We start from the raw sequence: 13,267 nt of genomic DNA, 5'->3' as shown, positions 1-13,267 counted from the left end.
AAGAGCTTCACAGATAAGGAAAAGCTAAAGGAGTTCATCACCACCAAACCAGGATTATATGAAATGCTGAAAGGTATCCTTTAAGAAGAGGAAGAGGAAGAAAAAGGTAAAGATACAAATTATGAACAACAAATATGCATCTATCAACAAGTGAATCTAAGAATCAAGTGAATAAATAATCTGATGAACAGAATGAACTCTTGATTATAATAGAATCAGGGACATAGAAAGGGAATGGACTGACTATTCTTGGGGGGGAAAGGGGTGTGGGAGATGTGGGAAGAGACTGGACAAAAATCGTGCACCTATGGATGAGGACAGTGGGTGGGGAGTGAGGGCGGAGGGTGGAGCAGGAACTGGGAGGAGGGGAGTTATGGGGGGGGAAAAAAAGGAACAAATGTAATAATCTGAACAATAAAGATTTAATTAAAAAAAAAAAAAAAAAAAAAAAGAAATAGAACAAGGTGACCTCTTTGTTCACCTTTCCATCACTGTTCACTTCCTCTCTAACTAAAGGTAACCAGCATTCTGATTTTCATGGCACATACTTCCTTGTATATCTTTATAGTTTTATCACCTTTGTATGTACCCCATAGCACTACAGATTGGTTTTGTCTGTTTTATATATTATGTAACAAGAATCATATGGTGTACACTCTCATTGTTATTAGACCTCTACATTTATATTACCTGTAGTATCTATTTGCTCAGGTCATTCATCTATCATCTGTCTATTCATTTATTTCATTATTTATTTCCTCCCTTCTTCCATAGAATATTTGAAGTAGTTTATGCAAATATAAAAAACAAACAAACAAAAAAAAGTCACGGTCAGGAAACAAAACTATGTAGAGAAAGGAATAAGGTCAAGATATAGTTAAAAAAAATGAACGAGTGAAAATAATATTCAGTTTGAAACTCTGGATATGAGCTTCCTGGAATCAATGAAAATGTAGAAATTTAATTAATTGCAATATTTATATTATTACTAAAACACACATACCAGGATTTCATCTTTTAAAAAAAGTCTAAATCTTAAATGTTTTTTCTTTGTATCAGTCTTCTTGGAAAAAACACTTAATAATGTCATAGACATCTTCCAACATATATAATAGCAGTTTTCATAGGAACTGGATACAATATGTCAGATACTTCTCCCTTCTCAATTGTCTTTGAGAATGTGCTCATTCACATGAGATCATAAATGACCCTGATTTTTGGAAATGTCTATTCACTTCTTCACCCCCTCCCTATCTCTGTTTTTGCTGTTGTGGTTTTCTTTGTTCTTTGCTTTCTTTCTCCTTCCTTCCTTTCTTTGTCATCCCTTCCTCTTCTGACTCTTCTCCCTTCTACTGTCTGCTTCCAAGATCTGTTATCATTTTCAGGCAAGCTGCAGCTTGAACTATCTAAAAGTCAAATTACACAGTCATGGTGGCCTAACATTGGTATTTGATTATGCCTGGGGTTTGTGCCCAAAGCAAACAATTACTGTAAACCCGCCAGCCTCCTCAATCCATATTCTTTTATTTCCCCAGAGATGTGTACTAGAGGACTGTTGCCAAATTTAAGGAACATTAAATCGCTGAATCATCTCATTGGAGGTGTGTGTGTGTGTGTGTGTGTGTGTGTGTGTGTGTGTGTGTTTCAGGAACCAGCTGGCAATGATGGGAGTTCAGCCATTTACCAGGCATGTTTTCAACAAGACAACACTTTATCCTCAAAAGATTTTTCATATGTCTTTGTATAAGGCCTTGGCAGAGCCACAGTAAGAACAATGAAACAAATATCAGCAATTGTTCTTAGCTCAGGAAGTGGAAAAACGAAGCCCTCAGTTTTCGGGAAACAGTTTCTCTCCTTTCTATTGGCAGCTCCATTTGAGCTTTAATAAAGAATAGTTCCCTGCTATTTTAGTAGCCTGGACTAACAGCTTCATAAAGGTCCTTTTAAGGAGGTCAAATAGGAAAGGAAGTGGGCCAGCTTTTTTTTTCCCCCCCTCTTGCCCAAAGAGTGAATCATCCCTCTCCTGAAATGGTTACAGAGTCCAAGGGAATTACGTTGCTTGTTTTGCTTAGGAAGAGGAAAGGCCTGTATTGGGAGTAGGGGAAAGAAATTATTTTTTCAGCAAAATATAAAACCAGAACAATTCTCCAACCTCAGAGTGTTAGTTAATTCTTCTGCTGTACAAAGATAAGCCTTATTAAAATCAGACATTTAAAATTTATAAGATTATTAAGAACTTGAATAATGTTTATTTTTTCATCCCTTTTCAGCTAAAAATGTGAGCTAAGTTGTATTTTCTATATTTTTTTCCTTCCTCTTTCCCTCCCTCTATTATTCATTCTTTAATGTTTTTGCTTCTGTATGAAAAAAAAATCTGTCCCAGGTGAAACAAGAAACAAGATTTAAGTCCCTTCTTTTCTGCTAAGAATTTATCCTGCAGAATATGCCTTTACTGTGGTGAATGTTTTCCCCAAACAACTTCTGGCTTCGTTGGCTCATGTTTAATATTAATATATTGCAATTGCTTTTGGCAAGTGGTCCTTCACTTCTCCATTCTTTTCAACAAAGAAGATTGCAGTTGACTTTTTTCTAATGGAATGAAATGTTTGTTACCATTTTATAATAATTGCTTTCTCTGTTGCTTGTTAATTCCCTCTGGCCTGTGAATAGCTGGGATGCTTTTGGGTACAGTGTATGGATTTAAGTAGTTTTTGAGTTCTGCAGAATTTGCTGGAGGTTAGATCAACTTACTCCAAAAGCAGGTTTGATTTTGTAAAGAGGTGCCTTTGGCTACTGTATATCCTGACACTGATAGGCAACTAAGTGTGTAGTTGCATGGGTCTCTAATGTGAAGAATAAAAGTTTCTCTAGATGAGTCTCTTGGATAAATTTGGGCCATAGCTTTTCGTAGGCAGTAGAAACATCTCAAAGTATGGTGATTATCTTTTTGATGCTCATTATTTTTCTCCATATGTGTTAGTACATCATCTCCTTTCTAATTGTCAAGTCACATTTCATCATCAACTAGTGTCAATCTCTTTTCACTGAATTATTCTGTAGGACTCTGTTTAGTGCAGTATCTGTTAGATTAACTTCTGAGTATCCCTTTTCTATAGTATATATTTTAAAAATTAAGATCCTCAAGTAAAAGAAATTGGGTTATTGGTTTGACTGTAAGCCAGGCACATTTTTAAATTCCTATGTATCTTATATTTTGATATTATTACAGTTTTTTAATATTTAAATTTGATTTTCAAGTTGTTATTATTTATAGAAATACACATTTTGTGTTATTAAACTTATGTCCAACTTGCTAAATTTACTTACTATTTTAAACTCATTTGTAGATTCTTTGATTTTTTTACAGACACAAATAAATAATCTCTGAGGAAAGATGTGTTTATTCCTTTTTTTCCTTTACTTACATACACTTTACTTCTTTTGCTTGCCTTACTGCTCTGGCTAGTATTCACAGTGCCCTACTGAATGGAAATAGTCATTGCAGGCATCCTTGTCTCATTTGGATTTAAGGTGGAAGGCTTTCAATACTTCACAATTAAATATAATGTTTGCTTTCTGTACTTGGTTTTTATAAATGCTTTCATCAAAATAAAGACATTGTCTTCTATTTCTACTTGGCTGAGATTTTACTAGTATATAAGGATTAAATCTTGTCTTTTATCGAGTAGTTTTACTATTGACATCATTTAAGGTGATCATGATTTTTTCTCTTTTATTCTATTAATAGAGCAGGTTATGTTGATTACTTTTTGAATGTTAATTTGTCCTTGAATTTCTAGGAAATCCCTACCTGGTGACTGTATGATATCCCATTACATATTGCTAATTTGATTTGGGACTAGTTTAAAATATTTTTTAAATCTGTGTTTATGAGCGGTTTGCCTCTAATTGTTCTTTCTTATAATGTCTCTATTGAATATTGGTGTCAAGATTATGCTGAATCCCAGAAATAATTTGGGAAGTGTTCTTTCTATTCTTTGGAGGAATTTGTGTAAAATTAGTATATTTCTTTCTTAAATGTTTGGGACTATGGGTATTAAACTATGGAATGATTTTTATCTTTATTATTATTTTAAAAATATATTTTATTGATTTATTACAGAGAGGAAGGGAGAGGGATAGAGAGGTAGAAACATCGATCAGCTGCCTCCTGTACACCCCATACTGGGGATGTGCCTGCAACCAAGGTACATGCCTTTGACCAGAATCGAACTTGGGACCCTTCAGTCCTCAGGCTGACGCTCTATCCACCGAGCCAGTTAGGGCTGGATTTATTTTTAAATAAAAAAAGAAACATCCAGATTTTTAACTTCGTCCTTTCAAAACTCTTTATGTTAATCTTTTCAAGGAGTCAACCTCTGGTTTTATTAATTTTCTTCATATGTGTTTGTCTCCTATGCCTTTATGTTTTGCTTTATCTTTATTATATCCTTCCTTCTACATTTTTTAGTTGAACTTTCTGGGCTTTATTTTTTTTAAATTTGTTGTTTTTGTTGTTAGTCCTCACCCAAGGACATTTTTCAGTTGATTTTTAGAAAGTGAAGTAGGAAGAGAGAGAAATACTGATGTGAGAGTGTCACATAAATTGGTTGCCTCCTGCACACACCCCAACCAGGGCCAGGGATGGAACCTGCAACCCAGGTACGTACCCTTGACCTGGAATCAAACCCGAGACCCTTTGGTGCATGGGCCTATGCTCTGACCACTGAGAAACACTGGCCAGGGCTGGGTTTTCTTTTAATATCTTATACTTTTAAGGCTATAAAATTTCCTCAGAGCACAGCTTTAGTTACATTCCACAAGTTTAAATGTCATATTTTCTTTATCATTCAATTAAAATATATTATATTTTACACTAGAGGCTCAGTTCACAAAAATTTGTGCACTTGGGGAGTCCCTCAGTACGGCCTGAGCCCTCTTGCAGCCTGGGAGCCCTTGGGGGATGTCCAGCTGCCGGCTTATGCCTGCTCCCCAAGGGATTGGGCCTAAGCTGGCAGTCAGACATCCCTCTGGCAGCCTGGGATCCCTCAGGGGATATCCGACTGTTAGGCCTGCAGGGAGTGGGCCTAAGCCACAGTTGGACATCCTTAGCGCTGCCTAGGAGGCAGGAGAGGCTCCCGCCACCGCTGCTGTGCTCTCAGATGTCAGCCTGGCTTGTGGCTGAGTGGAGCTCCCCCTGTGGGAGCGCACTGACCACCAGGGGGCAGCTCCTGTGTTGAGCATCTGCCCCCTGGTGGTCTGTGTGCATCATAGCAACCCGTCATTCCCAGTTGTTCTGCCATTAGGGTCAATTTGCATATTACCTTTTTATTATATAGGACTGTGATTTCTTCTTTTACCATGAGTCATTTGGAAGTGCATTGTTTTGGAAATTTTCTAGGTTTTGTTTTATTATGATTTTCAGACTGTTCATGTGGTGGTCACAGAATATAACTAATTGTAATGCTTTGAAATTTGTTAAGATTTGATTTATGCCCCAACAGATGGTCAATTTGAGTAAATGTTTCATTTGTCATCATTGATAGCAATGTTCAATATATGTGAATTAAGTCAAATTTGTTATTCAGGTTGCTCAAATATTCTACATCTTTATACACTTTTTCTACTGGTTCTTAGAGTTGGCGGGAGAAATGTGTTAAAATTTCCCATTGTGACTGTATATTTATCTTTCTTCATCCCATTTTGTCCATTTTTGCTTAACATATTTAGAAGCTATGTTATTAGCAAATATAAATGCCGTATTAAAAAACTGGATGAAGAAAGGGGACTTTCTCCTTCCAGCATCGTCTTACTGCGTTGAAATGCAATAGGAAAAGCTTTATTCTGGCTGGACTTGGTGTACACTTTAAGAAATAAGAGAGAGAGAGAGGTATTTCAGAGAGGGGGAAAAAAGGGAGGGAGAGAAACATCAATGATGAGAAAGAATCATTGATTGGCTGCTTCCTGCATGCCCTCACTGGGGACTGAGCCCACAACCTGGGCATATGCCCTGACCAGGAATTGAACTGTGACCTAGTTCATAGGTCAATGTTCAACCACTGAGCCATGCTGGCTGGGCTTACCATTATCTTTCATTCTGAAATCATGTAAAACCAACATTTACCATTTTTATGTATTTGTGTGTGGTGGGGAAAAGCTATATATTTTGTTTTTTTATCCATAAAACTCTGTGTCATAGAGCGTGTGATGGTCAGTTAAGTTGTAGAAATTAATATCCGGAGAAAATGAGAGAGGGCAGATCGTAACCAGTGGATTTTCTAAAAATTACCTCTTGAATGCTATACTGTGGAGGCCCCTGCTCCAGCAAGAAATGGGAAGTGGAAGCAGAGGTGGAGGGGCCAGCAAACACTGCTTTTCCTGGCCACTTCCTGGCTTGGGTGGAACGTTTAAGGCTGTTTTTATTCCTGCCTTGTAGGTAGCATCCTTTTCAAGTACATGACCATGGAATCCGAGAAGATCTCAGAGAAGCAGGAGGAAGTTCTTTCCATCCTGGAAGAAAAGTTCCCTAGCTTACCTCCCAGAGAGGACATCATCACCGTGCTGCAGGAGAGCCACCCTGGGGCCCAAGGTGAGTGACATCCCGGCTCTGCCACAGCTCCGAGAAGGGCTGGTGTCGGTATGAAGTGCCGCCAGGCCCCAGAAGGTGAATTTGACTGCGCCTGTGCTATGTTCCCTGTTTGCTCACACTTGTCGACAATTTCCAGGCACCTGGTGTCGGCTCACCTGGACGCAGGCAGCCTGCAGGCAGCCTGTCCTCTGAGGCTTTCATGTCTGAGTGTGTGGCTAACTCACATGCTCACCCCAGATGATGACATGAAATCTCCCTCCTGAGCAATATCAAGCACAGTGAGGTTTTGTAAATCGATTAATTTTAGAAAATAGAATAAAAGAGGAGACAGCTGAGTAGGTAGAATTGTTCTCCAAGTCTAGGCTTTATCAGTACAGCAGATTCCCTGGATCAGTTGTTTTAGAATAATAATAATAATAATAATAATAATAATAATAATAATAATAAAAAAAAATAGCTACAATCCATTGAGTGCCTAAGATACAGAAGGTTCCGATGGCATTAACTGCATGGATTCCTCACTGAGTCCCCGAGACAACCCTGTCAGGTGCTGTTATTACCCCCAGTTTCTAGGCGAGAACACTGGAGCACAGAGAGGCCTCGTTGCTTTAGCATCATCACACACACAGCTGCCAGGTGGCCGGGCCAGGATTTATACCCAGACAACCTACCTTTGAGGTGCAAAGCTTTCTCCCTTAGTTTGGAATTGCCCAGGGGCAGGGCCTGAGGCAAAGCAGTTTATCAGAGATGTGACCCCAGAGAACACTGATAGGGGATGGAGTTAACTCCATGGGCAATCAGGCCTTCATCCAACTAGGGAGCCCTGGGAAAGAGTATAAACTTGCACCTCAGGGTTATCCCACCTGAGGAGGAGCGAGCGCAGTGGTGTGTTGGAACTTGTTCATGGGAGCTCCAGGAGCTGATGGTTAGTTTCAGGGATTTTGTGAGTTGGTTGGTCTTAGTTTGGCAGCATGACAGCATTCGCTCTGTAGATGTATTGACACTAGAGAAATTGACAGATACTACATGTACTACACATTGGCTTTTGTTGCTCATTGTTTGACATTTACCAATATACCTGGGATATTGATGGCCACTCCGTCCCTGGGGCTGTCAGTTCCCCCAGAGCAGCTTCTGGTGGCCAGAGAAAGCCCCCAGGAAAGGAGAGGCAGGTGCTGCTGGTTGAGCATCATGCTGGGCTCATTGCTGTGGCAATTGTGGGTGGGGCCCTGTGCGTGCCACACTCTCTGTTACCGACGCACCTGTGTGGCGATACGGTATGCATAGCTGCACGCCGGTGTGCATTTTGTCATTCACCTCTAAAACTAGGCCGAACTTTCAATGTCACATCATAGTCTATAAATCATTTCATACCGCAGTATGATAGAGTGCAGCCTTTCAATCTTCGAGTCACAGAAACATATTTAGTACGTGTTTCCCAGACTGCTGTGATTGACTGCGTTCTAAACTGGGAGGAAGGCAAGTGATCTACTCTGGTGTCTTCATGCATCTGGGAAGGATATATGTGCTGTGCTGGGCTTTCTGATGGGTCTTCTTCCCAAGAGGATAGGTCTAGTCAGATATACTAACCGAGGGCGAGGTTATTAAATGTCAAGCCAGACCCTTTCCTGTGTTTTGGCCACAGGCTTCATTGAAACACATTGGTCAGCCAACCACAACTATGCAGTCCAGATCATTTCACCATTCCAGATGATTTCTCCCATCGTTTCAGTAATTCGGTATCTCCTATGTCAGAGCCGATGACAAGGGGGACCAGCTTAATTATGACAGTTTTATGGGTCACTTTTATAAAGTGCATTTTTAATAAAATTATACTAGAAAACCTGGGGATCACCCAAATGCATCCAGAAAGCAAAGTATGGTCTTGTTAGGTATTATTTGGCTAGATTGCCAAGTAATGGGTATGATAGTTTTTGTTTGCCCACCTCCCTCCATTGTATCCTCAGGCCTTGTTTGCTCTGGGCTCCCTGAAGATTATTGCCTTCTGATTGGGTTTGGTTAATGGGAGGAATTAGTAACAGGTGGGGCATGAGGGTCTCCGGAAGAAGAGAGAGGCTATCTTATTCCTTCCTGGCTCCCTGCCTGGTTTGGCGCTGTCTCCGGCAGCCCCTCTTCGGCAGGTCCAGACCTCTGCTTCCTCCCTGCGTCCCTTTGCCAGCCTCTGGGCGCTCACCATGGTTTATTCTCACTCTCAGTCCTGCCCACAGCTCTGTGAGTGTCCTGCCACTAAAGAATCTTCTTTTGGATTATGGGGGGTGAATTCTTTTACCTGCTGGGATCATCCTAAATGATGCAAATATTGTCACTGATGTGATTTTTGCCTTAAAATGTGTGTGTGTGTTTATGATGGATAAAAGCATTATTAGTGGGGAAATATTGAAATTAACAGGATAAATAATTTATCCTTGAAATTACTAGAAAAAAAAGTTCCCCAAATATAACATACTGTATTCCCTTCTCATCCACAGGTTTAAGTATTGAACAGACAATGTTGAAGGACCTAAAAGAACTGACAGATGGAGAAATAAAAGTGGCCATCAGTACCGTGAACATGTCCCTGGAGGTAAGGGAGGGAATGCTTTTTGGCAATGATAGGATTTCCACTATGGCATCTGAGCACCTGGGGTGCAGCGCTCTCCACCACATCAGTCAGTGTTCGGCTTTTGCTGTGAATTCTTCTTTGCAATAGGTTTGATTAGAAATGCAGGCTATTACTTGGGGTGAAAACACTATACTAAGTCAATGAGTGCTGTTGATTCATCTCAGTAAAACAATACCTCACATATGCACGTGCATGTGTGAGTATAACCTGTTTGGTAGCAATAATTATACACTTGGTTGGATTCACTTCTGGTTTGCTTTTTGTTCTGTGTGCCGCCCTGAATTGTTCATACAACTTTTCTAAGAAAATAAGCTGTCCTTTGGCCTTTGTAAGCTGATTGGATACCTATCATTTTGGCAACCAATGGTGACATCTCAAGTATTAATAAGACCCTCCTTCCAATCCCTTCAATGAATGACTCAGAGTGAATGCTACTCTAGTCTTTGTGTGCTTCCTTGGTAAATTATCCTTTGTCTACTTTGGGGATTTTCAATGACTTGTGTGTTAATCTTAATTAACCTCACTAATGGGAATTATATTTTACAGAGGCACGCTTGTGCTGTGCAGAACTTTGTGTATTTCTTTATATTGTTACTAGAGGCCTGATACATGAAATTCGTGCAAGGGTAGGCCTTCCTTCCCCCGGTTACTGGCACTGGCTTCCCTCTGGCACCCAGGACCCGGCTTTGTCTGGAAGGTTGTCCTGTCTAATTAGCATATTACCCTTTTATTATTATAAATATTGCCTTGGTCAAACTACCCACCTCTGTCTGAGGCACTAAGCTCTCAAGTCATATTGATGGAGATAAAAATTGCAGCATAGAAATTTGTCTTTGGTTTTAATTGTATGTTGTTTTACTTTTATTTTTTTTCTCATGGTAACGGTGACTGTATCAGTATGTATATTTCTAGGGAATAGCAGGCATGCGTATGGGTGTCCACACCTCAGAAAACCCAAGAGCAAACCAGGTGTTGTTGTTTTTTTTGTTCCTGTGATTTCTTTAATGTATTCCCTGTTGATTGATATTGTAATTCAGTTCTTGGATCCACATGAGTACCAGGAGGCAACTACTGTCACTTAAGATAATCAGGCATGGTGGTTATATAGTGTCTCCTCGTTTATAGAACACATTCTCATTGTATGTAGAAACTCAGCAGTTTTTATGGACTTTCAAACTGATCAGTGCTTCATATAATTAGATGTTGATGTAACTCAAAACAAGAAATACATGCCATTTGGGATGTAGTAACTAGATAATCACCTTCCATTAGAAATCTGTTTTGTGTCTAAAAGTCCAAGGAAAACGTGGATCTTGCAAGGGTCAGTAGCTCTGAAAATCATTCCTCCTAGTTCAAGCCTTAGGGTTTTCTTTCTCTTTCCTCCCTCCCTGTCTCCCTTCATTTAATAGCATCTTATTAGGTTTTAAATGCCTTGTTTGGAATTTCATTCTAAATTAACATAGAACATCGTGTAATTGCTTAGGAAACTGTCTGTAGTTAGCAAAGTACTTGAAGGCTATTAGTATTGTAGACTTACCATAGCTTTAATGTACCTTCATTTATATTACAGGAGTATACAAATGGCTTTATCAGACATGCTAAGCTGTAAATGTTTATCAAGCTGAAAAAGTGATAAAATGATCATCTTAATCTTGACAGTAATTTACACAGAGGCTCAGTAATTAATCAGGGGGTTAAGTACGTCTTGGAAGTGCTGTATGATTTTCTGGGAAGATATAAAGAGGGTACACAGATTAAACTCTAATCAGCCGAATGGGAACTTTTCACTTGTGCAGAATGGGGATATTAAAAATGACTGAGAAACAGCAAAGGAACTCGGTAACATTCTAGATCTTCTCTGAAAGATGAAATGCACATTGTTTATTAAATCTGCCAGTTAGAAAAATCCCCAACTTTAGGGCAGGGTTTGGTTTTCCCAGCAGCTTATCCTGAGATGCAGTGGCATTTCCCCAGTTCCTTCCCTTACTTGACTACATTTCAGCATTCCTTTCCCATTCCCGGGTCCTCATTTTTTAAAATAGTGACAGGATCAACACTATTTTATTTTGTGTGTTTTGGAACAGCTGTCTAATTGCCCTTTATCTCTAGATATATTCTCAAAGAAATAGTCTTAATTCCTGTGACTTTGTAAGTCTCACTTGTTCTACAAAGTATGGTCAAGACCATGTTACTTCATGATGATGCTTATAAGTTCTCCATTTTTTTTTTTTAATAACCACCCTCTGAACTCTTGCAAAATTTAGTCTAAGTGGCCAACTTGGGTCTTATACTGTACTATCTCTTTCATTAATTTGAACTTGTTTCATATATTTAATTATAATTAGACAATATTTTAAGTGAATCGAGGATAATGATCTTTGAGTTCTATCTCCCTTTAATTTCCTGGCCCAGTGCTGGACACATAGTAGGTATTTAATACATATTGTCTGAAATTTGTTCCTTTGATATCTGATTTTTATTTCCTTTTGAATTTAAATAGCTAGAAACGCGAAGCCACCTCGCTGTGCATCTAAGTCAATCCTCTTTGTGGCTTCCCGATTCATTTTTTCAGGATAATTATGGCTGAAGCCTGACATACAGCAAGTGAAGTATGGCCCACATATTTGTAGATAGTACTGCTCATCCAGCTGTCCCCAAATGCAAATAGTTAGCTGTTGTCATGGGAAGCAATCAACTGGAGGTCCCGTGGCATGTCAGGGAAATGAGAAAGAAGATTCCTTACATTGTCAGCGGTCCTTTGCAATGCTGCAGTCCCACAGTTGTACATGTCATGGTCTTTATTTTCCTGGTGACCCAGTTAATTTTCTTGGGTAGAAATATTGAGAAAATTAGAAGGATTTGTGTCCTTGCAACATACACAGCATGTTCTTCGGATCGAAGCATTGGTTTGGGAGGTAGAAATCACTGCCTTTGACAGATGGTTGACTATGGCTCTCTACGTTCGTTATAGGGAGAAAGCTACTCAACCCTTTGTCTCTTATTTTTATTGTAGCATAGATCACAAATCATAGTTGTAATCTAATCAAGGTTATAGAAGTTAGAAGTTATTGAAAGACCTATCATAGAAAGGAAGTAATTATAATACTACTGAGTTTCGATGCTTTGCTCAATATATGAGGTCAGAATGAATGTGACTTTGAGGAGCAATGAATAAAAAAATGGCCTTATCAGAAACATGGCCGGGGGTTAGCCTTTCTTACAGACAGGACTTAGAAGCTAGGACCACGGAAAAGACGCTATAGTCTCATTTCACATGGCCTCCGCCCAGGGCATTCTGAGCCTGACTACAGCACACACCACATATTGGCCTCCACTCCAGTGATTATCATTGTACCCGATCCTGTGTGCCCTTCTCATTGCTTGCTAGTTTATTTATCAAAAGAGAAACACAGGTGGGTTTGATTCTGTTTCAATCCTTCATTTTAGTGGTGGAACCATTATAGAAAAATAAAAGCTGCCAAAAACAAAATCCATTTTATTTTATTTTTTTTTTTTTGACTTTTTTTTTTTAATTAAATCTTTATTGTTCAGATTATTACATTTGTTCCTTTTTTTTCCCCCCATAACTCCCCTCCTCCCAGTTCCCGCCCCACCCTCCGCCCTCACTCCCCACCCACTGTCCTCATCCATAGGTGCACGATTTTTGTCCAGTCTCTTCCCACATCTCCCACACCCCTTTCCCCCCCAAGAATAGTCAGTCCATTCCCTTTCTATGTCCCTGATTCTATTATAATCAAGAGTTCATTCTGTTCATCAGATTATTTATTCACTTGATTCTTAGATTCACTTGTTGATAGATGCATATTTGTTGTTCATAATTTGTATCTTTACCTTTTTCTTCCTCTTCCTCTTCTTAAAGGATACCTTTCAGCATTTCATATAATCCTGGTTTGGTGGTGATGAACTCCTTTAGCTTTTCCTTATCTGTGAAGCTCTTTATCTGACCTTCAATTCTGAATGATAGCTTTGCTGGATAAAGTAATCTTGGTTGTAGGTTCTTGGTATTCATCACTTTGAATATTTCTTGCCACTCC

At 39.3% G+C, this 13,267-nt stretch overlaps 1 protein-coding gene across 12 annotated transcripts in view; it reads left to right on the top strand.

Annotated features, from left to right (window-relative positions):
* The window catches only part of PRUNE2 (prune homolog 2 with BCH domain), a 218,409-nt gene that overhangs the window by 55,282 nt on the left and 149,860 nt on the right, over window positions 1–13,267 (top strand). For 10 of the 12 annotated variants that reach the window (XM_059656949.1, XM_059656955.1, XM_059656952.1 and 7 more), the window contains exons 5-7: window positions 6,437–6,589; window positions 9,079–9,173; window positions 10,125–10,181. In XM_059656949.1, coding sequence (XP_059512932.1) covers window positions 6,437–6,589; window positions 9,079–9,173; window positions 10,125–10,181 — 305 coding nt within the window. The remainder of the gene's footprint in view (window positions 1–6,436; window positions 6,590–9,078; window positions 9,174–10,124; window positions 10,182–13,267) is intronic. The other 2 variants (XM_059656954.1, XM_059656951.1) reach the window with 1 other exon arrangement.

This window comes from Myotis daubentonii, chromosome 11, assembly GCF_963259705.1.
Source record: "Myotis daubentonii chromosome 11, mMyoDau2.1, whole genome shotgun sequence".
Taxonomy (NCBI): Eukaryota; Metazoa; Chordata; class Mammalia; order Chiroptera; family Vespertilionidae; genus Myotis; species Myotis daubentonii.
This window is presented reverse-complemented; position numbering and strand designations above follow the sequence as displayed.